The sequence below is a fragment of the Trametes versicolor genome, assembly GCF_000271585.1.
Source record: "Trametes versicolor FP-101664 SS1 unplaced genomic scaffold TRAVEscaffold_3, whole genome shotgun sequence".
Taxonomy (NCBI): domain Eukaryota; kingdom Fungi; phylum Basidiomycota; class Agaricomycetes; order Polyporales; family Polyporaceae; genus Trametes; species Trametes versicolor.
The window spans coordinates 3,829,753-3,855,316 of record NW_007360323.1 but is presented as its reverse complement, the minus strand read 5'-3'; the positions used below and the strand labels follow the sequence as shown (position 1 = coordinate 3,855,316).

Here is a 25,564-nt window from a genome sequence, read left to right as displayed (position 1 = left end):
AATACGAACCGCGAGCCGCTTGGACCCGTAGCAGGGTCGCTCGCGCAGGTGGTCGAAACAAGACATCCAGCCTAAGTTGAAGCCAAGACGGCATCCCACAAGCGCACATGAGGTCTCAAGAAACGACAGACAGAGTCAGAATCCATAAAGCACAAGCGGGTGAGCTGCTTGCGGAAGGGCAGACGCGAGGACATCAAGGTACGAACGAAGAGAGGTGATGAGCGCCTATTTACCGCGCCCACAAACCCCCATAGCCATCGTGGTCGACAATCCTCGCTCGGCCTACATCTCCTCACGCGTTGCGCATCGCCCGCTCAAATACGCAACTTATATGAGGATAAGATGAGTTATGTTCAGGTACCGTACAACATCACTACGAAAGAGACACTGCGACGGTACACTACGCCCTCCGCGCGGGGGGCGGGGAGTAGAAATGCGGCTGCACGGCGGCGCGGGGCTGGAATAGACTATGAGCGGGTATATACTACAGAAACAGTTCGTGAAGGACGGTCCATGCCGAGATGCGTCAGACACACGCGCGAGCGTGCCGATTAGAGAGAGATGAGATGCGCAAGAGTCTGTATGGAAACACGACGGATGCATTGTCCACGGTGCTCGACCGGGCGAGTAAGGAGCGGAGGGTTGCGCGCGACACGCGCGCGCTGGGAGCAGAGCCAGAGTCAATGGGCGTACTGTACGAGAGTCGAGAGTCTGGAGAGGTCCGTTATCCGGCCCAAGAGACAAAACGAAACGAGACGAGATGGGGGTGCGCGAGGGGCGCGGCGAGCGAAAGCAACACGAAAGCAACGAGGACCGAGACGCGATCACAACAGCAGCGCGGCGAGCACGCTCACGAGTGTGACGACGGCCGAGCCCGCGATCACGCGGGGCGCGGCCGCGTTCGTGTCCTGCTGCTGCGTTGTTGTTGCGGAAGGCGACGCGCTCGTGCTCGAGCCAGTGGCAGACGTGTTCCCGCTCGCCTGGTTCGCAGATGGCCAGCCGACGCCGTTGTACGTCGCGCGGATGATCTTCGATGCCTGTTCGGCGAGGCCGTAGACGGGCGCCTGCAGATGCGCGGAGAACTGAATGGGGAATACGGACGCGTCGGCGATCCGGACGTTCGCGAGGCCGTACACCTTGAGGTCGGCGTCGACGACGCCGCCCTGCGCCTGCGGGAGCATCGCGCACGAGCACGAGGGGTGGTACTCGGTGCCGATCGCGTTCGCAAGCCACTTGTCCCAGTCGTCGTCGGACTGGACCGAGCTACCCGGAGTAACCTCATCGCCGACGGACGAGCTCAAGGGGGCGGTGTTACCGATCTTGCGCGCCAGCTTGAGGCCCTCGCGGAGGAGGACGGTGTCGGCGTTGTGCGAAAGGTACTGCGGGTCAATGACGGGCGGGGTGAAGGGGTCGTCGGAGGCGATGTAGATGCGTCCCTGCGAGAACGGGTGCTGGAGCGCGGCCTGGATGCCGACGGTGTTCGAGCCGTCGACCGGGGCGCCGGTGAGCGAGAGCAGGATCTCGATCTGGCCGGTTGGGCTGTTCAGGAACGTGTTCAACGTCGCGTTGTAGATCGCCTCGTAGCCCTGCTTGACCGCATCGGAAGAGCTCGGGACGAGGGTCGAGACGGACGACGCGAGCGCGTCGGCGACCTGCTGGCGGAACTGGGGCGCGAAGTCGAACCCGAGCAGGTCGGTGACGTTCACGTACGCAGTGGCCGAGTTGATGAACGAGAGGAACGCGGGTGAGTTACCGTTGCCAGCCGCAAGGTTCTGCGTGTGGAGCGAGTTCGCCGTCTGCGCCGTCGTCTTCCAAGTGACCTGCGTCGAGATATGGTCCTGGACGTGCTGGCCGACTCCCGGAAGGTCGAGCGTGACGTCGACGCCGGCCGCCTTGAGGACATCAGAGGGGCCAACGCCGCTGTGCATAAGTACGTGCGGGCTGCCGATTGCACCGCCCGCGAGGATCACCTCCTTGTTGACCTTGATGGTCTGGCGAGCGGCGGTGGCGCTCGTAGCCCACTCAACGCCGGTCGCGGTGATGTTGGACTTGTTCGAGGTGTCGAAGATGATGCGGGTGACGGTCGCGTTGGGAAGGACCGCGAGGTTCGAGCGCGGAGGGAGGGGGTCGATGTATGCGGACCGCGAGTACGAACGCGTCCAGTTGGACGGGTTGATGGACGAGGTGGCAATGAAGCCACCCCAGTTCTCACCGCCGTACGCGTCGTTGGGAACGGCGACGCCGATGTCGGCGAGCGTGGTTGTCCAGTTCCCGACGAGGGGCACCATGCTACGGCCGAAAATTAGCGGGGATCGCGCCTTTAAATATACCAGTGCTTACTATCCGGGGTAGGAGGAGTGGACGGGGCCGGATGTTCCACGGCTAGCGGCTTCGTACTTGATGCCGCCCTCTGCCTGGATATCGGACGACGGCGGGGTAAAGGTCTCGCTCTCCTTCATGGTCGTGAAGAGCGAGTCCCAGCTCCATTTGTCGCCGCCGTCACCGATGAGGCTGGCCCAGGTGTCGACCTCGAGCTTGGAGGGGCGGACGGTGTACATGCCGTTCATGGCGGAGGAGCCGCCGAGGACCTTGCCGCGGGGCCAAGGGAGGACGCGGTTGTTCGCGTTAGGCTGGTTGGCGGTGGTGTATTGCCAGTCGTAGGAGGTGCCGGGAAGGCCGGAGTAGTATGCGTTCACGGGGACATCTGGCGGGGAGGTTAGCGGTCATAATTCTACGGCGGGGAGGCAGGCGATGCCTGGTCCTGCCGCGCGTGCATGGGACTGTTTCTGCGCGCATACAACGCGGTTTTTGAGCGGGGGCGCGGCAGCGAATGAGCACACGGTGACCGTGCTCGCGCGACGTTGGGCGCGTCCTGCGGGCGTTCTTGTCGGAGCGCGCACACCGCCACTTCGCTCATTGCACACGCGGGCTAAAAAGAGCGACGAGGGCACGCGCCGCCCCACCTGACGAAAGAAAGCGGGTGGAACTCACTGATAGAGTCTGCAACAGCGTCTCCGGTGTCTCCAGCCTCGAGAACGAGAACAGTAGTGTTGGAGTCCTCGGAGAGACGGGAGGCGATGGCGAGGCCTGCGGTACCACCACCGACGACAACGAAGTCGTAGGCGTCGGCGATCTGGCCGTTGTAGACGATGTTTCGCCTACGAAGGTCCTGGCCGTGGTTGTCGTGGTAGATGTCGCGATGGCCGGTGTTGAAGGCTGCAGCGAGCGATGCGGAGGCAACGAGGAGGGCCAGGGAGCGCATCGGGGTAGAGATGGGGAGGAAGGGGGGGAGAGGCGGAAGAGGGGGGAGGTAAAGACTGACGAGTGTTGGTCGTTAGCGGAGAAATATGTAGGAGACTGCGAGGAGCTTGAGCTTACCCGCGGAGGTTATATCACAGTCCGCAAACACACTCCATCACTTTTCAGCCGCGGAGGATTCGCTCGGAACGCTCTGGCGCTTCCGCGCGAGCCGGACTGGACAAGCCGAGAGCCAAGCCGCCCGTCAACCAGACAAGCCCAGGCACTTCGACTCGGTCACACCGTGTCACAACCCACGCGCACCTCCGCCTGGGCCACCGCCTCTTCCTGCCTCACCTCGACCTCCTCGCACGCTCTACAGCTCAGCACAACGCCAGACATTCGTGTCGAAGGGGAGGGCAAGCGGAAGACGGAGAGAGGGTGGCGGTGCGCCGATCGAGTGTACATTGCAGCACGCGAGCGCCACATTGCTCTCGGACTGACCTCCTCCCTCCGCCCGGCCTCGCATGCCCATCCTGATCCTTCCGTCTCTCGGCCACAAGACCTCCTCCTCGCCCCGCACAGCCTTGTCCTCGCCGGGGCGTCTCTCTCAAATTCACTTTGTCTGCTCACCTCTGGCAACCATCACCGCCCCGGCCTCGTCTCGGCCCTCGCCCCTGTCCAACAACGCTTTAGTCTTTACCCCGCCCTCTCAAGCCCACATCCGTCGCTACACGTCGTTTGTGCCTCTTTCAGGCGTCGCATACGACCCCGGCCGCTCCAGCGCTCTGCCCAGAGGCTCCGTACTCCTCGCAGAGCCCGTGCGGTCTCCGGCGACCTTGTTCTTGATCCCGCCCGCGGCCGGTCAAGACGTCACATAGCCTCTGTCTGATGGATGGGCGTCGCGATGATATCTCACCCAGGTGCGCTCTTTCTCGCTGTATGGCGTTGGTGGTAGTTTGACAACCTGTAACTCTACCTTACTCGCTTCACGTTCATCTTGGACGGGAGCCACTCTTCGGGAAGCTTTCGCGATTTAGTATGCGATACACGTGGCTCGCGCCTTCTTTCTACTCAACGCCCGCTTTGAATATACGTCAGATTACCTCTCTCGAGCCTGCGAGTGCCCCTTACCCCATATTCCCGCCATTCAAACCAAGCCCGGTGGTAGCGCACACCCATTGCTCCGCCTGCTCGTGTCGCATCGCCCAACCACTCAATGCACCATTTCAACCACAGAAGCCGGCCGCCATCTTCACTCACGTCCATTTCATCCGTGCGAAACCCACTCGTAGCCGTACGTCTTTGACACTATCGCGCGCCCGCCCCGCCTTCCTTTCCCACTCGTCGTCACGCACCACGCCAATAGCACAACGATATCTCCTTGAAAACGAAGCCGCAGATATCGCAACCCACATCTCCGCACCGCCTTGTCGTCCTTCCCCCGACAAAAACCAGCGAAGGTGAAATTCCTCTCCATATGCCGCCTCACGCGGCGTCGTTCTGCCGTCTCGCTGTACATTGCAGATTATTCATGCATCCGGCTTTACAGGCGAGGCGCTCTGGCTGTCTACAAGCCCGGCAATGCGCGCAGTCGACGCTCCGTCGGCGCGCCGTCTTACTCATACGCAAGCTTCTCGCCGGACTTCGTGGACGGCACCCCCGACGACGCACCACGGTGTCACGGTGCCGAAGTACTGCTGGTCGCACCTTGCGTCTCGTATCTGGTCGGCCTGCTTATATGCACCGGTGCACTGCTCGATACTCCGTCTTGTGCGTCTTTTAGGCTGTATGCTCCCCAGGCGGATGTCGTACGAGTTCTCTGCTTGGCCCGTGGACCTCCGAATTAGGCCTGCTCGACCGTGAGTCGGAGGTGTACACCAAACGGCGCGAACTCCTCGTCTCTCCGGCTCCTCGCTCATCCCGCCCACCGTGGCACGAACCTCGACCCCGTCAAGATTATCCTCCTGAGCCCTCGAGCCTACGGTTGTATTTTCTGGAGTATATGCGCGCCCCCTTACTGATATCTCACTTAGCAAGAGCTAACGGCGCACGGCCTCGTCGCACGGCATCGTAAACGTATCGCCCTCAACCACGCCCTGCTTCCCTCAACCCTCCGGCAACAAGCTGTGCGTTCCAACCTGTTCGCCGAGTTCATATCCACAAGAGGGTCGTGACCGCTGTTCGCCGCTGTCGAGGCGTGGACGACGGACATTAATTTGCAGCCACAGCCATACGGCACTGCCGCACGAAGACCTCCATCGATATCCCTGGCGGCTTTTGTGGGTGCGCTTCCCTTCGCTTTTAGGCCCCCTTTGCCCCGCGTATTAATAAGTCGGTCAGCAGGCATTCCGCGCGGTGTTGGCCTTGCATAGGGAAGCGTCAACATCATCGACTCCCGCCGCACCCGCATATATGCGCCAGCTTTTCAACCACGCGATATTCATTGTGTCAGCAAGCACATGCACGAACATCTGGCCGGACTTCACGACCGTGCAAACAACTCGCCGCACACGCGGGCGGTATATGAACATTAGCGGATGCGACGGTGGGATCTTCGCTGGAGCACCACGAACTAGGTGCGTGCTATGAACGAGGAAAGGACTTCGTATATATTATCGTTGTGGGGGTCGTTAGCCAAGAACGCCTATGTGCAATCAGTATCGGTATCGGTGTATGACATTGTTTGGCACCTCCAACACGACCAACGCGCTGTGAAAGCGAAGCAGCCTATCCCCGGGAAGCTTCAGCCTAACCGAAAACGCGGCGCCGTTTGGCTTTCGGCTGTCGAAGACTGCCGAGCCTACGAAGCACCCAATGGGCTCTTGATAGATTCCCGGAGGTTACATCGAGTGACAAGTAGGTGGGCTTTCGCTATTTGAGGTTTTGCGTCTTCGACAGGTGTGCCCCGTAGCGAACCTCGAGGAGGCAGAGAGGAACTTGCAAAAGTCGAGGCGGAGACTGCTAGATTCACGAAGCTCAAAGAAACATGACAATTAATATGCGCTTAAGGAGTAGGAGTATACCAAAAACTATGGATGTTTTGTTGCTGCTAGCATTTGCTCTATCGTGGGCCTTCAAAGGAGGTACGAAAACGATCGTCATGTTTCGCCATGTATACGAACATATGTTACGCTTGTTGGACGCGATCAGTTCAGCTGGCGCTACCCGTTTAGACAGACTTCGATAAGCCATAGGTTGACATATACCGCTACCGCACTCAGGCTGTTATGCGTCTGTGTCTTACGACAGCTAGTAGACGGTGGCACGAGTTCCGAATGGGACGGAGCGATCCTCGAGGCTGGTTACCCCGCACTACGTCATTCCATTCTAGGAAACCATCCCGTCCAGTTCATCCGTTCCATTCCAAACCCGGACGCCTTGGTTCGGTTTTGCAATGGGGACGACGAGAGAGGCGAACGTTCGTGGCAGATCGCGATGAGGAAGGGCACGGATCGAATGGGCGGACTTGGTTCGAGTGCGAGGATAAGCCGCCTTCCAAATCGGGCGGGTGAAGGCGGGTGGCCGATGACTCGCTCCCCGTCCCGTCCCTCTTCGTCCACGACCACCACCACACCGCGACATCCTCCAGCTCTACTTTGCCAATCACCAGGCCTTGCATTAGCTTGCACGGCCTGCCGCTCTTCGCCTTCGTCTGCTCCCCGTCTTTGTCCTCTATCGATACCGCTCTTGTTTAATGCCCCCACGCACCAAACGCACTCATGCTTCCTCCCGCCGTCAACAGCGTTCCGCTCAATTCGAACCCACTCAGCCCCAGCCCGCTGATCTACTGTCTTTCGACGAGGACGTCAATACCCAGTCGCCGTCGGTCTTTGAGCTAGAGGCTCCGCCCTCCGATCCCGAGCTCGGCCGCCAGTCCACCGTCATTCGCAATGATAGAAACACGGAGAATCTCCTCGCGGAGCCCATCGACTACGCACAGGAGATGTACGGGCCAGCAATGAGCGGATCCGACATCGATGACGGCCCTATATCCATTTCCACCTCGCCACCAGATCCCTCGCCCCTGCGGAGGTACTCAATCGCCCACGACGCGGTACCCTCGCCCTCGTCGGCGCGCTCGACCCTCAGCAAGCTCGCGATTGCGGAGGACACGACGTCGGATGACTCGTCTCTCAGTCGGAGTATCGGGCACACTAGATCGCCCGTCCTTGCTCGGTACGTGCTATTCACTCTTATCTCGCTCCTTGTCTCCATCATTCTACCGTGCCTTCCCCACAATCCGTCCTCCATGTGGTACCCGTGTATGCTCGTGCTCCCTGGACTTCTCGAACCTGGCAACCATTCGCTGCAGAGAGGCCCCTCGTCGTCCCTATCTAGTCGGCTCGGACTATGTGTGCGCGGGGCCTCTCTGTGGCGACTAGTGGCTTTTGGACTGGGTAGGGGATGTGACTGCAGCATTGAGCGACACGCTTCTGGTGCTCGTATCTCTGTCTGCTTGCTGAGGCAGTCGAGTGCTCCCGCTCACGCATGCACGTCATCCTCCCTACCCATGATACCCCAACGTCTTGCTTCCGGGTTCAACTTCTATGCTGTACTCGGTGCGGCGTGTGCCATGTGTCATGCCGAACCACTGTTGGCCGATCTAGGTGTGATCCTACCGCCCACAGACGTCGACCGAATAGGTAGGTCACTGCCTCTGGACGGTCATTACTATGATCGTTCCCTGCAGGCATATAGTTCAAGGGTCGTAAGTAGATGAGATCCATATGTTTCAGGCGTGTTCGCTGCGCCTAGCGGGACTAGTCAAAGTGGCGCCGCCGGCGCACTCGTCCCGCAGCGATGCCTCCACTCTCCGTCCAGTCTTTGCTCCTCGTCTATCTCCAGCCCCGCTCATCAGACTCCGACAGCCCGCGCTCACAGCATCACGCCGACAGAGAGCCTACGACGCTCGAGAGTTTCTCACGCACCATCCGCAACTACGTCCCCTCTTCAATCCCGATCCCCACCGCTGCGCCCTCGCCCCCACGGGTTTCCCGCCCGGTGTCATTCGGCAGCTTCCTTACGCCAGCGACCGCCCCAACTGCAAGGGACCGCTCGACATCAGGCGAATCCTACGACAACACATGGAGGCGGCGCGGAAGCGAGGCGTCCTCCGCTGCGGAGCCAGCAGGGCGCTCACCCTGGCAACAACGTGGTGGAGACCGGGACATGCCCGTATTTAGCCTGGACGACGACATCCCGGAGGACACCTTGCGCGAGGAAGACCGTCGGGCAACACGTTATCCCGGTGTTGGGGACACAGAGGAGGTTCTGTGGGCGGGGTGGGACGCCCTCGCTGACAACGAGCGCTCGAAGCCAAGGTACGTTTCGCGCCGACGATAGCACGAGTTCGCAGAATGTCAAGCGCTCATCTGACGCACGTTCCAGGTCGATCCTCATGCTTGGATACCCCACGGGACTGCAACTCTGGGACTGCTCCAATCTGAGCTCGGTGGCGGAGCTCCTGAATCTAACTGGCTCGCAATGGGGCGCGGTCGAGTTCGCGGGCATTATACCCGACCCACCCCTCGCCGCCACGGACGAATTGCCGCAGAAGAGGCCGCTCGTTGCATTTTCGTACGTTTCTCGCTCTCCACCGGGCGCATTTCGTACTCACCTCCTGCAGATCTCGGACTGTACATGGCACGGACTTTCTTGTATATTCACTACGCTCGCACGAAGTTGTCAAGAGATTACCCCTAATCGGTTTCACGTCGTTTGCTGCATCTTCGCAATTTATTATTCTCGTGAGTCCTCGTCATATCTTCATCGGTGCTCGAGCACTAACGCGTATGCGAATAGAGTACATCAAACCCACCCACGATCCACGTTATTTCTGCATGTACACTTGCGACCCTGTACACTATCCCTTCTGCATCTCTCATCCCCTTCGCATACCCCGCTCCGTCATCGCCAACAACAGCAAAGCCCAATGATGTACTTTCTTCTCTAGACATAGACACGCCTCACGCACTCACACGCCCCATATACGCACTCTCTAATCGTCTCCTGGCATATGTGGCGCCGCTATCCAGATCTCCCAGCGTCCCACCGGCGCCCTCTGCTACCCGCGGCCAAGCCCACACGAGCACGCCCGTACCCCCGCCGGAGAACCAAGTCAAGCTGGGCCTCAACATGACCCAGGCGGAGCTCGGAAACGCCGCAGCCAAGCTCGGGGGCAGCGTCCTCAGCGGAATGCGTACACTAGGCGGCATGGCCATCTCCGCCGCGCGTGCAGGCGTCGCCGCCGCCGTCGCGGAACAATCTACAGCAACGGGGTCCGGGACCGGGTTCGGCAGCATGTTCTTCTCGAAGAGCGCGCCCGCCGCGACAGGTTCCCCTCACGAGTACCAGACCGCACAAGACCGCCGCCGTCGCAGCCTGCGCGTATCCCCGCCCGCCGACCGCATCTTCGACCCTCAAACCGGAGCCCCCGCTGGATCGATGCTCCCGCCACCAATGTCTCCCGTGCAGCCCCCGGCGGGCTGCAACGTCATGGTGGTCGATCTGCAGTCGCTCCTAGGATCATCGTCCGCGGACCCAGAGGTCGTGGCGCGGTTCACGTTTGCGAAGCTGCACGCGCTGAGCGCCCTCCGATTCTCCGCGGACGGCACGAGCCTCGCCATATGCGCGAAAGACGGGCACGCGGTGCGCGTCCTGCAGCTGCGCCCTGCGCCCCGCGTCCTACGCAGGCTTCCCAGCAGCACTCTCGCGGACCTGCAGTCTCGGGCGGGTTCCAAGGATAACGCGAGTGTGGTGGAGCCGGCCGCACACCTGGACGAGTCTGCGCAGCTCATGTATACGCTGCGGCGGGGGCGGACTGCGGCCGTCGTGGAGGGCATGGAGTGGGCGCATGACAAGACGTGGTTCGGGATGAGCACACGTAAGCGGACTATCCATGTCTTCGCGGTGAACCCGCTCGGCGGCAAGCCGGACGGGAGCAGCCATCTCGCGGGGAAGGTTTTGAACGCACCGGACCTGGTATGTTGCTTTTACGGAGTCTGTCAACGTGCGCTAACAGTGGCCTTTCGCTGTATCCTAGGTCTCGTCAAGCACTGATCTGGCGCCACTCGTACGCGTACGACTCCGCGCTGTTCCAGGCGACGCACCCAGCGCCCCATGTGCATTCACGTTCGTGCGTCCCGGCGAGACCGCGCTGCCCCCATCGCTCCTCCCGCCCGCAGCCGTGCACTTCTCCGCGTCCTCTTCGCCGTCGAGCGTACAGTCCGGCTCTCCAGCCACGAAGCCCGTGTCCCCCGCACAGCGCCAGGCGCGCCCGACGAACTACCGGGACCTGCTCGTGTTCGACCCTGCGGATGGAACGCTCACACTCCGGCGCATCATGGTCGAGCGCCCCTCGGCAGACCAGACGGTTGTTCCGGGCTCGATCCCCGTCGCTGGTGGAATGAGCATTTCCCTGCCCGGTGTGAGTACGCTAAGTCGGAGCATGGGCGCATCACCACCGCGCATGCCATCTGGACTGACGAGGATGATGGAGCGCTCTACGGATGTGGTGGGCCGGGAAAGCGTAGTAGGCACCTGGAGCCTCGTGCGGGGCAGGGAATGGTCAGAGGTACGAACAACCGTGAAACCGGCCCGAGCAGGCGGAGAGCGGGCAGGGCGGGTCGCGCGGTCAGAGTACGTCGCCTCCTTCACCGGTGTGCACCTGCCCGGTCGTGCTGACATCCACAGCAGCTGGCTCGCACGCGCGGAACTCTCGACGTTCTCGACCTCGCCGCGGCTTCTGCCCCGACTGGTTTACCTCTCGCACCAGTTCGCGTTCCATATCCTGGGCGAGGACTACCACGCGCTCGTCCGGAGCGGCCGCCTCGACGTACCCTCGTCCAAGATCGAGGTGCGCCGCCCGGTCGAAGTGAGCGCGTATGCGACGGGCGCACAGGGCAGCGATGACTTTGTGCACGGGATCGGTTCGCCGCACGATCTCAGCAGCAGCAGCGTCGGTGCAGTATCATCCTCCTTCGACGCCCCGCTCGCGTCCGCCCTCGCCGCACCCCTGCACCCTCTACACCCGTCCCCGCCCGTGCTCCCGATGCTCCCGAACGGCACGCCTGGGTCGGCGTCGAAGGCGTTCATGACCGCGATCCCAATCCGGCACGTCGCCGCGGGCATCCAGGACGGCATGTCTGAGGGCCTGGGACGCCTTCGCCGCGAGCTCGGCAAGGCGCGTTCGCCGCGCCCTACTTCTGGCTCGGTGTCCGCCTCAATGCCGAGCGTGGGCTCCGTCCCAACCGTCCCCCTCGAGTTCGACGAGGAGGACGAATTAGAGGATTTCGCGCGTCACGCAGCAGATGGGGACTTCGACGCAGACGTCATCTCGCGCTCGACGTCCATGTCCACGGGTGGCGCAGTGATGGAGGCGGAGGAGACGCTGGCGACCCCCGAGACGAACATCGAGCCGCTCCCGGTCGAGCACGACGGGGAGCAGGCGTGGCAGGGGTGGGGCCCCGAGGACCAGGCGGCGGTCGAGGACGCGGAGCGGTTCGACGACATCACGGTCGGCTTCCTGGACGAGGAGCAGGAGACGATGCGCGCGGCGGAGGCGGAGGGCAAGAGTGCGCGGATGAAGAAGCGGCGTCCGCGGAGGCACTGAGCGGCCACTAGTGGTCGCGCGCTGCTCCGTGCGCCGCTGCTCTGCGGGTGGTGGTCGGCTGACGCGCTGGTAGAGGCAGGGTCGCTTCCTTCCTCGCAGCCCCTTCGGACCTGGTCTAAGAGTCGCGTCGCGTCAATTTGTACGATTATAGTAGCCAGTCGAAGAAGTAACATTGAATGTAACGTTGTCATACCTAGGCACGCCCGTGCGTCGTCAAGGATCGAAGCTGAGGCTGTGAGCACGCTCTTCCCATGGTCACCCGGGGACCAGTCCTGTACCGGAGGTGAGCATGTTATTCGCCATGCATGCAGGAGTGCGTTTCGCTGAGTTGAATGTCCCGAAGGCACGACGCACCGTATGGTGCTTCTGCCTATTCCCCGCGGAAGGTCCGAGACAAGAAGATATAGAACCGCCGCCCCGCGCTAGTGAATGGGCCCATGGACTCTTGCAAGGTCCCCGAGCCGCCGCCGCCAGTCAGGCGGTCGCGTCTGAATGCTTGCTCTCGGTCGATGCGGAAGCGTGTCCTCTATTCTTGCCTTGCACGCCCACACGAGCGACGCAGGCTCGCTGCGCGCGCGCGTCTGCCATGTCGCCTCATTGATCCGGACGACAGGTCGAGCAAGGTATCTTCCTGCATTTCTGCGACGTTTCTCCCATGCTGTCCGCTCGAGATAGGCTCCTGCGATGACGAACGTAGCGCGGAGGGGTGCGTGACCGCGAGCGACGCGCCCGGAGGGCAATAAAGGGACGCGAAGACGGGCACGAATGCCCGTTCCTCCCTTCGTCGGACGGGCCTAAGCTTCAATCTCAACTCGAGGACGTGCAGACATGCTTACCGCGAAGACGATCGTCGGCTATGTGCTGCCTGCCTTGGCCATGATACAGGTCTGCTTGGGTGCGGAGGCGATCCCGCACGCTCCGGACTGGGTGCGTGGTCTTAGCTCGCGAGACTTGAAGAGGCGTTGAACAAAGACACAGCCATTTGATCTAACGACGCTGACTGCGCCCGACGGATCGGTCACCGCGAAGTTCGTGTCGTTCGGCGCAACGATGACCGAGCTGTGGGTGAAGGACCGGGACGGAAAGGCACGCGACATCATCCTTGGGTACGACGACAACGTGAGCAGCGGTTAGCTCAGTCGTTCCACAGTCAGAATAACTTGTATATCTTGCACAGACGGAGCTGTTGACCGACCCCGCACACCCGGTCTTCAACCCAATCGTAGGCCGGTGAGTTAGCTGAAGCCGAGAGATGATACATTTTTACTGACCCGTCTATAGCTACGCCAACCGGATCAAGAACGGTAGGTCAAGCGTGCTGCTGCCCTGATTAGGTTACAAACAATCCGTTCACAGGCACGTTCTCCATACCCATCACGAAGTTTCCTCAGCCAGACGGCCCGAACGTCTTCCACATTCCCACCAATGACCACGATGGTACGTCTCCACCATCGACACGTGGACTGCAACTGAGGGTCCTGATAACGCACGTAGGCCAGGACACGCTACACGGCGGCATTTTCGGCTGGGACCGGCGCAACTGGACGATTGTCGAAAAGACGAAGACGAGTGTCACGTACCTCCACATCGACGAGGCAGACGAAGGCTTCCCCGGAACCGTAACAGCTCTTGTGAGTAGCGCCTTTCTGTACTTCTCCTTGGGTCCTCGACTCTGAGTGTCTTGGTAGGCCACACATTCCGTGGAGAATGGCGGAATCCTACGGACCACTGTTCACGCAACCGCGACAGAGAAGACACCAATCATGTTGACGCAACACGTATACTGGTGAGCCTATCCGTTTTGTGTGCGCTCGCCATGCTGAACTTGCGTATAGGAACCTGGACGCATTCCAGGGCAGCGAGGATATTCTTGGACACAAGCTGCACGTCGATGCATCTCGCGTAGTCGCCGTCGATGGTGATGCTGTCCCGACGGGGCCTTTCATCGACGTCGAGGGTACCGCGTTTGATTTCCGCACCACGCAGGCCATTGGCGAGCGCTGGAACGATACCTTCGACTTGTGCGGATCAGGTACTTCGACCCCGTGTGCTGTCTTTGAGCCGCACTGACTGCAAACGCTTCAAGGCTGCCAAGGATACGATAACTGCTGGATCTACGACCACTCCGAAGAGGTGAAGCCCGGCCTCACGCTCTGGAGCGACGTGTCCGGAATCAGGTGAGCGCTCGCGACCGTCCTACGCACCCTCCCAAATTTGCATCTCACACATCCGCCAGACTGGACGTGACCACGAACAACCCGGCCGTACAAGTGTACACCGCGTTCTGGCTCGACACGCCGCGCAAGAAGGTGCACGGCGGCCCGTCCCTGAACTACACGAAGTGGACCGCGGTCGCGATTGAGCACGAGGGGTACATCGACGCGATCAACACGCCGGAATGGCATGTCGACCAGATCTGTATGTTGCGTTGTTTATGTGATGTCCCGGCATTGGGCTCATGGTACGGACGCAGACTATCCCGGGAAGGACTTCAACTGGGAAACGACGTACAAGTTCTCGACGGTGCACTGAGATGCACAACCTGTCGTCTGTCGCGGTGTCGCATACTGCACTTCGCTGTGGTTGTTGTATTCTGGCCTGACTTGCTCGCGCGCGAGGGGGTAAGACAATGTATTTCTTGGATGTTATACGGAGCAGTGTGTACCCTGTACCCTCTTACATCACTAAGCACTTGTACGAACGCCGCCGCACCTTCTTCGCGTCGCTCGCTGCAGCCGCCCCGCCCTTCCCCTGAACAAGCAGCTCAAACCGCCTATCAACCTCCTCCCACTGGTCCTCAACCTTCTCCTTCCATTGCCATTGCCAGATCTCCTGTATCGCCTCCGCGAGCTCCCCAAGCTGCCTCGTCTCCTCCTTCATCACATCCTCCCCGCCCTCTCCCTCACTTTCGGAGAGCGGCGCGCCGTTGTAAAGCCCGGGCCAATTAAACTCGTACATGAGCCCCACCTTGCGCGCGTCGTTGACGACGGTGCGCGCGAACGGGAGCCGCACGTCTTCGTAGATCTGGAACGCACGGGACACGAGCGGGAGGGTCGTGCGCGGGTCGGCGAGGAGGCGGCCGAGGATGAACGCGTCCTACAGAGGGGACCAGTTCAGTGTGACAACATCCCTGGACATGGGGAGGTAGTGTAATAGGGGAAAGTGACGCTCACCTCGATCGCCTGTCCGCCTCCAGCTCCAAAGTGAGTGGTCATGGCGTGCACGGCGTCGCCCATGAGTGCAACGCACCCATCGACGGCGAAGGGCAGATTCTCGATAACATGGATTGCCCAAAGTGTCGGCTTCTCCACGAGCTAGATACAACATGAGTCATGTGTCTGCGCGGAACGCGCTAATCCAGTGGGCGGGCGCACCTTAAGCATCTGATCAACTTCGGGCTCCCAGCCGCTGAAATGCGCGGTGACCTCCTCTTGCGTCGAGTCGATGACCCATTTCTTGGGGTATGTCGTGCCCTCACCTCCCGGGATCGTAACAAAGCCGATCCAGTTGAGGTACTTTCCGTGTGAGATGGGATACGTGATGACGTGCTGAATGTGAGAGGTGTAAGCATGAGCCGCGCGGAAGCGGCCGTCGCCGTTCTATCTATACGCACTTTCTCCTTCCCTGAGTACTGTAAGGCAATTCATAATAAGCACTGTACCGTATACGGCCAGCGAAGGCGTGTACTCACGCTCATGGGCGACGTGACCTTCAACGCATGATGCTCAGGGTTCACCTCGCGCATGCGCTCCGATGGAATCAAGAACCGATACCCAACCGTCCCCGTCCACTTCGGCGTCGCCCTCCCGCACCTCCCGCACTCCTCGCGCTTCACATCCCCCGCACAATCGCGCGCATGCGCAGAGTCATACATCGCCGCGCGCACCTTGGACTTGATACCGTCCCCGCCGACGACGACGTCCGCCTCGGCCGTCGAGCCGTCCGCGAAGTGGAGCGTGTAGACGAGCGTGCCGCCCGCGTCGGCGGCGGCGGAGGTGTAGCTGAGGAGGCGCTTGGAGGTGTGGATCGTGCAGGAGGACGGGATGTGCTTGACGAGCACGTCGACCATGTCGGCGCGGTGCATCGTGGTCGAGCCGTCTGTGTCGTGTGAAAGCGAGCGGGGCTTAGCGGCGGGTTACGGGCGATGGGACGGGTGCGACGTACTGGGGACCACCGCCCTGCCGAACTCGTACCCCTCGTGCGGCTGATTTGATTTCCGGAATACGAATGCAGTCTCTGGGCGAAGTCGGAGCCGTCCTCATCAGCTCGAGCAAGCAGAGGGCCCGCGCATACACTCACTGAACTCGTCCTTGCCACCCTGGCCGCCACCCGCCGCCTGCACCGAGGCGCGAGAGAGGTCGTCGTACAGCCCGAGTGCGCGCATGACAGCCCACGTCCGCGGCCATACCGATATGCCTGCGCCGACGGTGGTGATCTCGGGGCCGGACTCGTACAAGTGCACTTCGGGCGGAGCGGTGTTGCCCTGATTCTTCGCGAAATGGCCAAGTGCGACGGCAAGTGTGAGGCCTGCGATCCCGCCACCGCTGTGGAAGTGTCAGCGCATATAGCGACCTAGAAGTACGGAGACGGGAGGGACTTACATGATTGCGACCCGGAAACGCGGTGTGGGTTGGGATGATGGCTCTCCAGGCATGAGCGCAGTCTAGGATAGGAAGTGACGGAGAGTATCTCAGGGGTTCGCCGAGAAGGCTGGAGAGGTGCCCGTGTGCAGGAAAGGCGGCGGTTATTATACGCCCTCCTCGCGAAGCTATATGCTATTTCCTCCCACACGGTCGGCTCCACCGTCCCTTGACGCAAGCCGTGTGTGACAATGGATTAGCGTACGTTTCAGACTTGCGCGCGGGAGTGGGATTGAAGTCGAGGGTACGCACACGGGGGTTTGGGATGTTGACTCGGCACGGGCCGCGATGCGTCATTGAACGGCGTTAGCTGCATACGAGTCGGCCTTCTCATGCTATTTCCTACGTCGGGTACCTCAGGAAGGACATACAGAGGAGAGTTGCGCTTGCTGATCATATGAGGATGGGAGAGAGTCGGGTTATTTGAAGGGAAACGTCTCCCGCGCGAATCATGAGAAGGCGAGGGAGCGATTAGCATGTGGGAACGTCGCGGGAAGGCATCGGCGTTGGTCTGCACTGGGTCGCGTGTTGTCTTGTGGGTGTATGCGCTGGAAAATACACTGTCGCGAGCAATGTAGTCCTAGTTCTTCATAAAGGACTATCGAGCCTCGAAAATATGCGACATGACGCCTGGATCCGGAGGTCTTGCGTGCAACGACTGGTCCAGTACTCATGTCCGTATCATAACATCGTATCGAGAAATCGTGCATATTCCCATAGTTGATGTCGTCACAAGTCATTGACGAGCTGCAAACCAAGGTATGTGAGAAGGCTTGTCAAGTGGACATGCCGGTGACGACAGTAGCGAAGACGTACGAGGACAGGACGGCATGCCGCTAACGTATGCTTCGTAAATCATAAAATTGGATCTCGAAAGATGTGGAGAGACCTCGCCCTTGCAGTCGGGAACCCGCAGATAGTAGAACATGTGCTGCATTGTATACCGTACTTCATGTGCGGTCTGGTGCTTGCACATCTCACCCGTCGGGGGGTCATACATCGCCCCAGGCTAAGTCCAACGGAATAGTGGACATCTCGCTCGCAGTACTTGCACCTCTGTACGGTCTCATAATGCAAGTGTTGCTCACTTTGAGCAATTTAAGGCGGTAGGCATTTGGTCAGCGCGCGCGAGTGGTCGAGGATAGAGGCCGAGAGGTTCTCCGATGGGTCACTGCCATGACGGTAGGTAGCTCGCGTGGGTACGAACCATGTGCTAGCTGTAAGCCCAGTGTGGCCTCAGACTGCAGTTGTCGTAGACAAGGTCCAGGATTTGGGAGACAAGACGTGCAAAGCGGTGGTGGTGGTCGACGAAAGAGAGGACGTCCCGGTCCGCTCATGTGGCAATCAAGGGAACTGCCGGCCGTCCCGGCCGATATCCGATTCGCCTCGAACTCTCACTGTCTATGTTGCAACACGCAATCCCACTAAAAGAGGGTCATACGCACCTGGCTTCACTCATGACATGCATGATCCTTCCACCAATGCGATGCGAACGATTCTGAGACTTTGAGAAGTCATAGCCGTGTGTCCGGTTTTACCCTCGGTACACTGAGTACTCGCCATGTATCGTAATTCAGGAGTCAGAGACACCCACATCGATCTTGATAAGATACATGTGCAGATGATCAACATGCAGGACGAGCACTCCATCCTATAGTCCCCATGCATGCTATATTTACGGTGAATATTCCTCTTGCAAGATGGTCCAAATTGCCTCGGCCGCGCCGCGCGGGTCTTGCTGAACGACGTGATGGCCAACACCCTCGACCTGCCTGACGGACTTCATCTTCGGCCCCGTCAACTCGTGCACTTCTCCGGGTCTAAACAGTCAGAAGTATCTGCTGTTAACACTCAACACGTAGCAGTGCACATCCGCACTCACATTCTGTCTCGGACAGAGCCGACGACCGAGTGCACGGGGATCGCAGCGCAGAGGCCCTGCAAAATTTGGTGTGCTTCGAGCGCATCGTCCCAATGAGAATACGCCGCGATCTCAGCCGCGCGCGTCGTCGCCGGCGTCACCCCCTCGTGCTCGTCCGGGTACGCCGCAGTAGGCAACTCCCGCAAGGCGTGTTCCTGCCCATGCCAACATTCTGTACCTCAGCGCACGCATTCGCACTGAGCAGGGCACGTACCACATAAAGATCGAGGACACGCGCGTCCCACTGGCTCCACGGGAGCTGTCCCGCAAACCACTCGCGCGCGGCCGCGCGACTCGGCCAGGTGTCCCGGCGCGTGCGCGCGAACTCGATGATCTTCGTAAGGGGGGAGTCCGCCTGCGAGATCTGCTCGAGGACCTCTGGATCGAGCACGACTGGCTCGACGAGGATGAGCGAAGAGTAGGGGAGTTTGTCGACGTAGTACCCGGCTGTCGACTGAATCCTAGGTAAGATGTGTGTTAGTCGGAGCAGAAGGGGAAATCGAGGTACGGAATGGCGTACATCACGCATGCGCCGGCGGAGTAGCCGATCCCGATGACGTCGTCGCCTTTGAGCATGTCGGACTTGAGGAGGACCTGCAACGCGCGGGAAGCCTGCTGTCCCGCTTGATTAATATGGTGAGCAAAGTGCCTATGGTGACGATAGGGTGTGCAACTTACAGATACCATCTGGGAACTGACCCAGAAGATGCTCGTTCAACACCGCCGCGCGGCCGTTACTGGGCATGTCTGCCGCCCACGCCTCAACGATAGTCAACGCACGATTGGAGTCTTCTTTTTGTAGCTCAAAAAGGTGCTCGAGGGTAGGGAACCAGACCTCTTTGTCTACAGGCGCATAAGTCCTTCCAGGGAGACGGGTATGCACATGGACGGGGCAAGCACGTACGCGATGCGGCACCGTGAAGTAGGACTAGGGACACGGTGCGACGACGTTGTGTACCTGTCTCTTCTCCTTCTGGGGTACGGGTCTGGCGCGGGACAGCGCGTACGAAAGGGAGGGAGAGACCGCCGTCAGTGGGCAGGCCGCGAAGGACGTGTTCGGTGGTGTCGAAGTTCATCTCGGCCGGGAGCAAAGTGTGCGACGCTCCTGTCGATTGGGAGGGCGCTATATACCTGCCAGACACCAAGCTTCTGCTTTCCATAACTCCGCGTGAGAGCTCACGTCGGCGCTGGCTTCGATCCATATCAGTCTTCTTCAGACCACTGCGCCGCTTCAGATACACGTCCTTTGCTATCGTAGGCGGGAGTCGAGATATGAAGGAGCATACGTCACTCCAGGAGGAACGTGGTGGTCGTCCTTGCTTCGTAGAGCTCACAATTCGAGGCAAGGAACTTCCGAAGGTGGTCATGTGTCGAGAAGATTCGCCCTAGCCGGGAGGTCCCGAGTGTGCTGCGTTTCGAAGGTCTGCCGACTGCAAGTGAGCGTCGGACAATGCTAATTAGAGTACCTTAACGAATGTAATGTTGTGAACGATTCAGCGCAGGCGGGTGTCTGCCATGCATGAAACTCACATATTCTTCGCGCCGGAGCACTCCATTCTGCGCTTGTACTTTTCGAGGGCCGACTACGACGTGCAAGAGGTAGAATCAGGTGAGCCTATAAGGGATTCGCGTTGTACCAGTGACCAAGTGAGTGTGCTGTCCTACTTCTGCAGCGGCCAACGTAGTGACGGTGTCCAGATGAGGGTGTTCGTGGGCGTACCACGTGGCGTTTGGCGCGCAAGTGTCGCCGTGAGCAGTGCACCCCGGTGAGTGCACCTCGAGTCTCACTTATTCAAGGTCAATGACGATTTCACTTATAAGTGGCTCTACCCTGGGCGTCGTCCTCAGGCTCGTGCGTCTGGTGCGCATTCAAAAGCCCAAATATGCAAACAACGAAAGACGATACACCTACAAATTGATACGTCTCTGGAAAACCAGCAATAAACCCGTATTGTTTGGGACGTCGTCTCGACTCTCTGGAACGGCTCGGATGACCTGCAAACAAGCAATGCTATGAGCCAAAATGTGGAGCAGATTCACAGACGACCTCTAGTACCACACTGAAACGCGGCAAACACACCTTCTGCTCCCGCCGACGTAGAATCTTAACAAGTCCGGCCGCCCAGCATCGAAGCGCGGCGGCTTCCCCGCGGCCGACGCCCTCTTCCGGCTTCTAGTCCAGACACGCGCCGACGACGTCGATGATCATCTCTTCCCCTTGCGTCGTACGACGCTCGCTCCGAAAAGCAAGGGCTGAGCATAACGTACGTCAGGCGTCTGCGTAGCTTGATTGAACTTACCGCGGAGTGTCAGCGGCCCACTTTGGACGGGACGCCCTTCTGAAGCGGCAGCGGTATGTTCGCCCGGCGAGGGTAAAGCAGTGACCGTATAAACAATATGTCGCGCTGCAACATGTGTGTATCAATGTTCGCTGGTGGGGAGTGTAGAAACGAGCTGCGGCGGCGTCTGTGGTGCCGCGGATAGCGGACACATACGTAGCTTTGACGGCCGGGTTGCGGCTGACGAGCTGCAACGTTTGCGAGAGTTCGTGGCCGGTGTACAGCCCAAAGCCTCTCCCTGAGATTGCATAAGATATATCGATGGTTTGGAGGAGCGCAGGGACCTGTAGCAACGAACTGAAGCTCAAACTTAGAGCTACTCCCCTGGTGATGTTCAGAGAGTGTGATCCCGGGCTGTTCGTATCGTAAGCGCGAACATCTGGTGAACTACACACGTACACAAAAATACAACGCCTCCAAATCGACTGCAGCTCGTACCAGGTGTGGCAAAGCACCATATTTAAGCGAGCCTGAAAGAACCGTCCGGATGCGGCAAGTCAGCGAAGCGAAAGTACAAGACACCCATCTGCACCCGCACCCGCAACCCCCGACCGGGCGCATTTCCACGATCCTCAAGGCCCACCGCCCGACCGCAGGAAGAGAAGACAACCCCGATACCGCAGATACAGATGCAGCAGCAGCAGCGTCCGGCCCCCAGAACACGCCGCAGCTCCCAGCTCCCGCATGGAACGCGTACTACAGAACACAGATCGATCGATGGATCATCATCTCGAGCACTAGCGGCCGCGTCTTCGCAGGCAGCACAGGCGGGCGTAGGACCATATGACCCCGCGCGCGACCGCTGGGCATTCCGCTTCCGAGGCAAGAGGGGGAGCGAGGCCGGGGCACCGCCCGCGTCCTCGAGGCGGGTAGCGTAAACACACGGACGCCCCGGGCGAGCCGGATACAAGGACGCGGGCGCGGCAGCGACAGGAGCCAGGATTGGGTGCGTGGACGTGCGGCATCCGTACGCGTGCGCACACACGCACACCGCCCCGAGCCGCCCACATAGCTACACGGAAAGCGCGACGAAGCCTCGAGGCGGGCACGGCGATAGCGCCGCGCGACGACCTCTCCGCGCCGCACTCGCTCCCTAGTAACCTGCACGCGAAAACTCGCAGTGCGCGGGGGCCCAGCAGCAGCAGAACGAGTACACAAGTCAATTTCCCAGCTCACAAGCGGCTCCGAGGCTCAAGATAGACATAGACACCGGCGTGGCCAGCGGGACGAGGGGAGCTTGCGAACGTGCCAGGCGGAGGGCCAAGTCCGCGGACACCGCAGGGCTGGGGTGACGCGGAGAGGTGCTGGGGCGCTGGGCGTGTCGGACGGGGGTTCATTGCAGACGCTGCGGGCCGCACCAATGCCGCGCTGGACGACGTAACTCTGCGCACGCCCGCAGGGGGTCGCAGCCGCGCGGCGGGAGGGAAGGTCGGAAGGCAGAACGGACGAGCGCGCGAAGCCTGGTGCAGCGCGTTTCGCATTTCGCCTCTCGCAGATCCAGCGGCTGCAGGCGTCGCACCCTGAAGTGGTGCAGACAGGCGTAGTACCGACATAGAGTACCAGAGAGTCCCAATGCGTGCAGTGTTGCATTAGGGCTGGAGGGGCGCGGTGCGGCGCGTGCGGGAGGCCGCGCGCGCGTGGGTGGGTGCGGAGCGGGGTCGCGTGATGCATTGGGTGCTTCGGGGCGGCCAACGCGTCCACCACGTTGGCGGGGGCCGGCCGCGCGGGCTAGAAGCCTTCGCCAGGGGCGCGTTGCGGCACCCATGACCGCTGCGGCAGTAGCGCGACGGGCAAGAGAAGGAACTCAGGGAGGCGTGCGTTTCTCAAGCAGGTAGAGGCTGCGCCCCGTTCGGGTGCGGGCGGCGGCGTGCCTTTGTCGTGGTTGCGCCGGTCTGCAGAGCGGGTGGGCGGCTGCCGCTGCACCGGAGATCCCGCGCGTCGATGGATGGTCGATAGATGAGCCCACGGCTGCGGGTGGCACTCGGAGAGGACAAGGCAAGGCCAGGGCGCGCGGACGTGAGCCGGAGGTGAGATCGTATCTGCGTGTGGCAGGGACCGGGGGTGGCCTTGGGCTTTGTGGGCGCACCGGACGGGAACCACGAGCGGACGGCGCGATGGGCAGCGCGCGTCCGAAGCAGCGATTCGACGCTGGCGCCGGGGCCCAGATGAGCACGGAGCGGCGGCGTGATGGTGGATGAGGGGTATGCCGGCAGCACAGCTGTCATCCTCCGCATCACCGGGCAGCGGGCAGCGGGTGCCTGCGGTCGAGTGACGAGCGGGGGAATCAATTCAGTTGTTACGTCGGACGGGTCGACGCGGGCGCGGGAGTGAGAGGTCAGTTAGATTGCGCAGACGCAGACGGACGCACGAGCACCGCCGGCAGCGCGCATTCCGTACAAAACGGAACGGCGGTGGGCGCGGCGAAGTGTGATCGTACATACAGTACACAGCGTCAACATTGTCAGAGACCCCGCATCAGAAGCCCTGGCGGCTCTGCTAAGTACTTACAGGATCCAGCGTCCGGCGCACAGCGAGCGACAAAGCAGAGCGGTCGGATTCGTCCGTCGAGTTCCCAGTATCCAGATGGGCTGCCACAGCCGCCGACAGCCACACAGGTCCTCGCAAACAAGCACACAGCGCGCCGACAGCGTCATGCCTCGAGGCCCGATAGCAAACCACCCAGTGCAGAACGTGCGTGTCCCCAGTAGTGTGCCCAAGCCTAACGGTGCCGCGGGCGGCCACAGAGTGGGGTGTTGGCTCCGCCGAGGGTGCGCACTCGAGGCACACAGAGACAAGGTGCGTCCGCCGCGTGTTGTGCGCCGTGCAAACTCTCCCAACGCACCCGGCGGGCCGCAGGCGCAAAGCTGGGCCAGACCCGCGTCCTCGCGCTCGGGGCCAATACTCGCGAAGCCCAGCCGCCGTGCCATGTACGGACGCGGAACGATGATGCGCACGCTGCGCGGCGGAGAAGCTCGACTCGAAGCCCCCCTGGCGGCGAGGGAGATCGGGGGGCGCAGGTGAGGGGGGCTTCGCAGGCCTGCGGGCGACGCGGCGTGGCCGCGCGTGACGCCGCTGCGCTGAATTGCGCGGGGGGCCAGGTGGGCAGACGTCGACGGCGAGGCACCGGCGCAGACCTCGGAGGCGAGCGTGCGTCCGAGGCGAGCGTGGGCAGGGGGGCGCCTGCGAAATTGCGAAGCTGAGATGCCGGGCTAGGCGAGCTACCCGCGATGGTGCGCCCACGCACCGCTCCCGTACGTATCAGCCGCTGCACTGCTCGCCCCGCCGCCTGCTCCCTCGCACGCTCGCCCGCTCCCTCGCCTCGCGCCGCGCGGGACCTGTCTCGGCTCGCGCGCGCAGCCGAGGTTCAGGCGGACGGGGCCCCGCCGGGTGGGCGCGCGGTCGGATTGGCGCTGGGAAGGGCGCGGGTGCAGAGCGAGGCACATGAATGATGGCCATTCCGAGCGACCCCGCCCGGACGAAGGGGTTGGAGGACAAGTGCGTCGTGGGCGCGCGGGCGCACGAGGGGGGCGCGGTGCGCGATCAGATGGATGGATTGTCGAAGCGGGGGCCGGGTGACACCAGAAGCAGCGTCGGCGGGGACAGGTGCAGCCAATGTCCGGTGGGCGAATGTGCGGGGCGCGAGCGAGAAGAGGCCCGAGCAGGGAGAAAGCGCGCACGCACGCCGCCGAGTGCGCACGGCGCGGGGGTCGAGCGGCCAGGATTGGCAGCGCCGCCTGCCGGGATGGGAATCAGGATTTGAGTTGGGATTGACCAAGTGTTCCTCGACGAGCGGGCGCGGCGAAGAAGCCACCCCGCAGAGCTCGCCGTCCCCACGTCACGCCAGGCACGCGCCCACCGTCGCTCGCAACTCGCCCGCTCGGGTGCGCGGGCGACGTCGTGCTGTCCGTCTGCCTTGCGTTCCGCTGTCAACGACCAGCACGGCGCCGCGCGCGATCACGGCGAGCACTCAGGAGAAGCGCCATGATGTCCGGAGGCAGCTCAGGGCTGCTCGGCGATCGCGTCATGGCGGTCGAATATGGGCCTCCCACCCTGAACAGCCCCAGGCCCGCGATCAGCGTGCGGCGGAGGGCGATGGCGGGAAGCGCGCGGGCGGCGCGGGCTGGGGAGTCGAGAAGACAAGGCCGGCATATGGCTGCGGTGCCTCGCTCGCACCGCGTTGTGATGCGCGGGCGCGAGGCCGCATGTCTCCCGCACCGCGGCCGGGATCGCGCGGATACGTGTCGCGCGAGAAGATACGGGCGCCGGGCGCTCGGGGAGCGTCCGAGAACCTGCTCGCGCCGCGCGCCGCGGAACAAGACCTGCGCGGGCAGGGTGCGGCGCGGGCCCCCTGGGAGGGCGCGCGCGCATCAACATACGTGTGCACTGACATCATCGTCGCAACCGGTCGCACGGCCGAGACCGCGCGGGGAGCCCGCGGCGCACGGGGACTGCACGCCGTCGCGCGGGGCAGCGCGCGTTGACGACGGCGGACACGGCGCGCGGTCGGGCACGCGGGGAAACGAAAGAGGCAGAAACACGCGCGAGCGCGGGCTGTCCGGTGACCACCCCGACTGGCGCATCACCCCACCCGCTCCGTGCGCGGCCCGCCCGTGCGCCACTGCGAACCTTGTCGCCGTGCATGTGCACAGCGACGACGCGTGTTTCCGGTTCCGTGCGAGTAGCGGCGCGGGCGGCGTGACCACGACGGAGGCCCGCGTCCGCGATTGGGGCGCCGTGTCGCGGTCTGGGCGCGCGCCGCCGATCGCCTGGCGGGCGGCGCTCGTCGGAGGCGGGGTCGGGGAGGCGTCGAGGA

The 25,564-nt window shown here is 61.7% G+C and overlaps 5 protein-coding genes across 5 annotated transcripts; 2 read left to right on the top strand and 3 right to left on the bottom strand.

Annotated features, from left to right (window-relative positions):
• Positions 1–335: 335 nt before the first annotated feature.
• Positions 336–3,333, bottom strand: TRAVEDRAFT_57372 (GMC oxidoreductase). The gene is made up of 3 exons (XM_008037036.1): positions 2,992–3,333; positions 2,341–2,704; positions 336–2,289 (listed from the first exon to the last, which is right to left on the bottom strand). The coding sequence occupies exons 1-3, from the start codon at positions 3,260–3,262 to the stop codon at positions 825–827; spliced, it is 2,100 nt and encodes a 699-aa protein (XP_008035227.1). The 5' UTR covers positions 3,263–3,333; the 3' UTR covers positions 336–824.
• A 3,467-nt stretch (positions 3,334–6,800) lies between these two features.
• TRAVEDRAFT_27716 (uncharacterized protein) lies at positions 6,801–12,047 on the top strand. The gene is made up of 6 exons (XM_008036701.1): positions 6,801–7,416; positions 8,109–8,561; positions 8,629–8,817; positions 8,867–8,987; positions 9,043–10,221; positions 10,283–12,047. Exons 1-6 carry the CDS (start codon positions 6,935–6,937, stop codon positions 11,849–11,851), a joined length of 3,993 nt encoding a protein of 1,330 aa, XP_008034892.1. The 5' UTR covers positions 6,801–6,934; the 3' UTR covers positions 11,852–12,047.
• A 604-nt stretch (positions 12,048–12,651) lies between these two features.
• On the top strand, positions 12,652–14,513 carry TRAVEDRAFT_27714 (galactose mutarotase-like protein). Its single transcript, XM_008036700.1, has 11 exons — positions 12,652–12,778; positions 12,830–12,970; positions 13,029–13,081; positions 13,133–13,155; positions 13,208–13,288; positions 13,346–13,482; positions 13,540–13,637; positions 13,687–13,883; positions 13,938–14,028; positions 14,088–14,269; positions 14,325–14,513. The coding sequence occupies exons 1-11, from the start codon at positions 12,680–12,682 to the stop codon at positions 14,381–14,383; spliced, it is 1,161 nt and encodes a 386-aa protein (XP_008034891.1). The 5' UTR covers positions 12,652–12,679; the 3' UTR covers positions 14,384–14,513.
• A 14-nt stretch (positions 14,514–14,527) lies between these two features.
• Positions 14,528–16,394, bottom strand: TRAVEDRAFT_116325 (FAD/NAD-P-binding domain-containing protein; the record flags this gene model as incomplete). Its single annotated transcript, XM_008037790.1, has 6 exons — positions 14,528–14,947; positions 15,025–15,165; positions 15,226–15,399; positions 15,543–15,949; positions 16,016–16,108; positions 16,181–16,394. Coding segments are annotated over 6 exons (1,449 nt in total), but the record flags the coding sequence as incomplete, so codon positions are not given.
• Positions 16,395–18,166: 1,772 nt separating this feature from the next.
• Positions 18,167–19,488, bottom strand: TRAVEDRAFT_45221 (uncharacterized protein; the record flags this gene model as incomplete). Its single annotated transcript, XM_008036955.1, has 6 exons — positions 18,167–18,311; positions 18,374–18,567; positions 18,627–18,873; positions 18,933–19,035; positions 19,091–19,255; positions 19,317–19,488. The coding sequence occupies 6 exons, from the start codon at positions 19,486–19,488 to the stop codon at positions 18,167–18,169; spliced, it is 1,026 nt and encodes a 341-aa protein (XP_008035146.1).
• Positions 19,489–25,564: the final 6,076 nt, after the last annotated feature.

Bases quoted from the DNA above. Each gene is read 5' to 3' on its own strand.
- TRAVEDRAFT_57372 (XM_008037036.1), bottom strand. From the start codon at position 3,262: ATGCGCTCCCTGGCCCTCCTCGTTGCCTCCGCATCGCTCGCTGCAGCC. The intron at 2,705-2,991 runs GTGAGTTCCACC...CCTCCCCGCCAG, and splicing joins CGCTGTTGCAGACTCTATCA to ATGTCCCCGTGAACGCATAC. The intron at 2,290-2,340 runs GTAAGCACTGGT...TTTCGGCCGTAG, and splicing joins CACTCCTCCTACCCCGGATA to CATGGTGCCCCTCGTCGGGA.
- TRAVEDRAFT_27716 (XM_008036701.1), top strand. From the start codon at position 6,935: ATGCCCCCACGCACCAAACGCACTCATGCTTCCTCCCGCCGTCAACAG. The intron at 7,417-8,108 runs GTACGTGCTATT...AGACTCCGACAG, and splicing joins AGATCGCCCGTCCTTGCTCG to CCCGCGCTCACAGCATCACG. The intron at 10,222-10,282 runs GTATGTTGCTTT...GCTGTATCCTAG, and splicing joins TTTTGAACGCACCGGACCTG to GTCTCGTCAAGCACTGATCT.
- TRAVEDRAFT_27714 (XM_008036700.1), top strand. From the start codon at position 12,680: ATGCTTACCGCGAAGACGATCGTCGGCTATGTGCTGCCTGCCTTGGCC. The intron at 13,082-13,132 runs GTGAGTTAGCTG...ACCCGTCTATAG, and splicing joins TTCAACCCAATCGTAGGCCG to CTACGCCAACCGGATCAAGA. The intron at 13,289-13,345 runs GTACGTCTCCAC...TAACGCACGTAG, and splicing joins TCCCACCAATGACCACGATG to GCCAGGACACGCTACACGGC.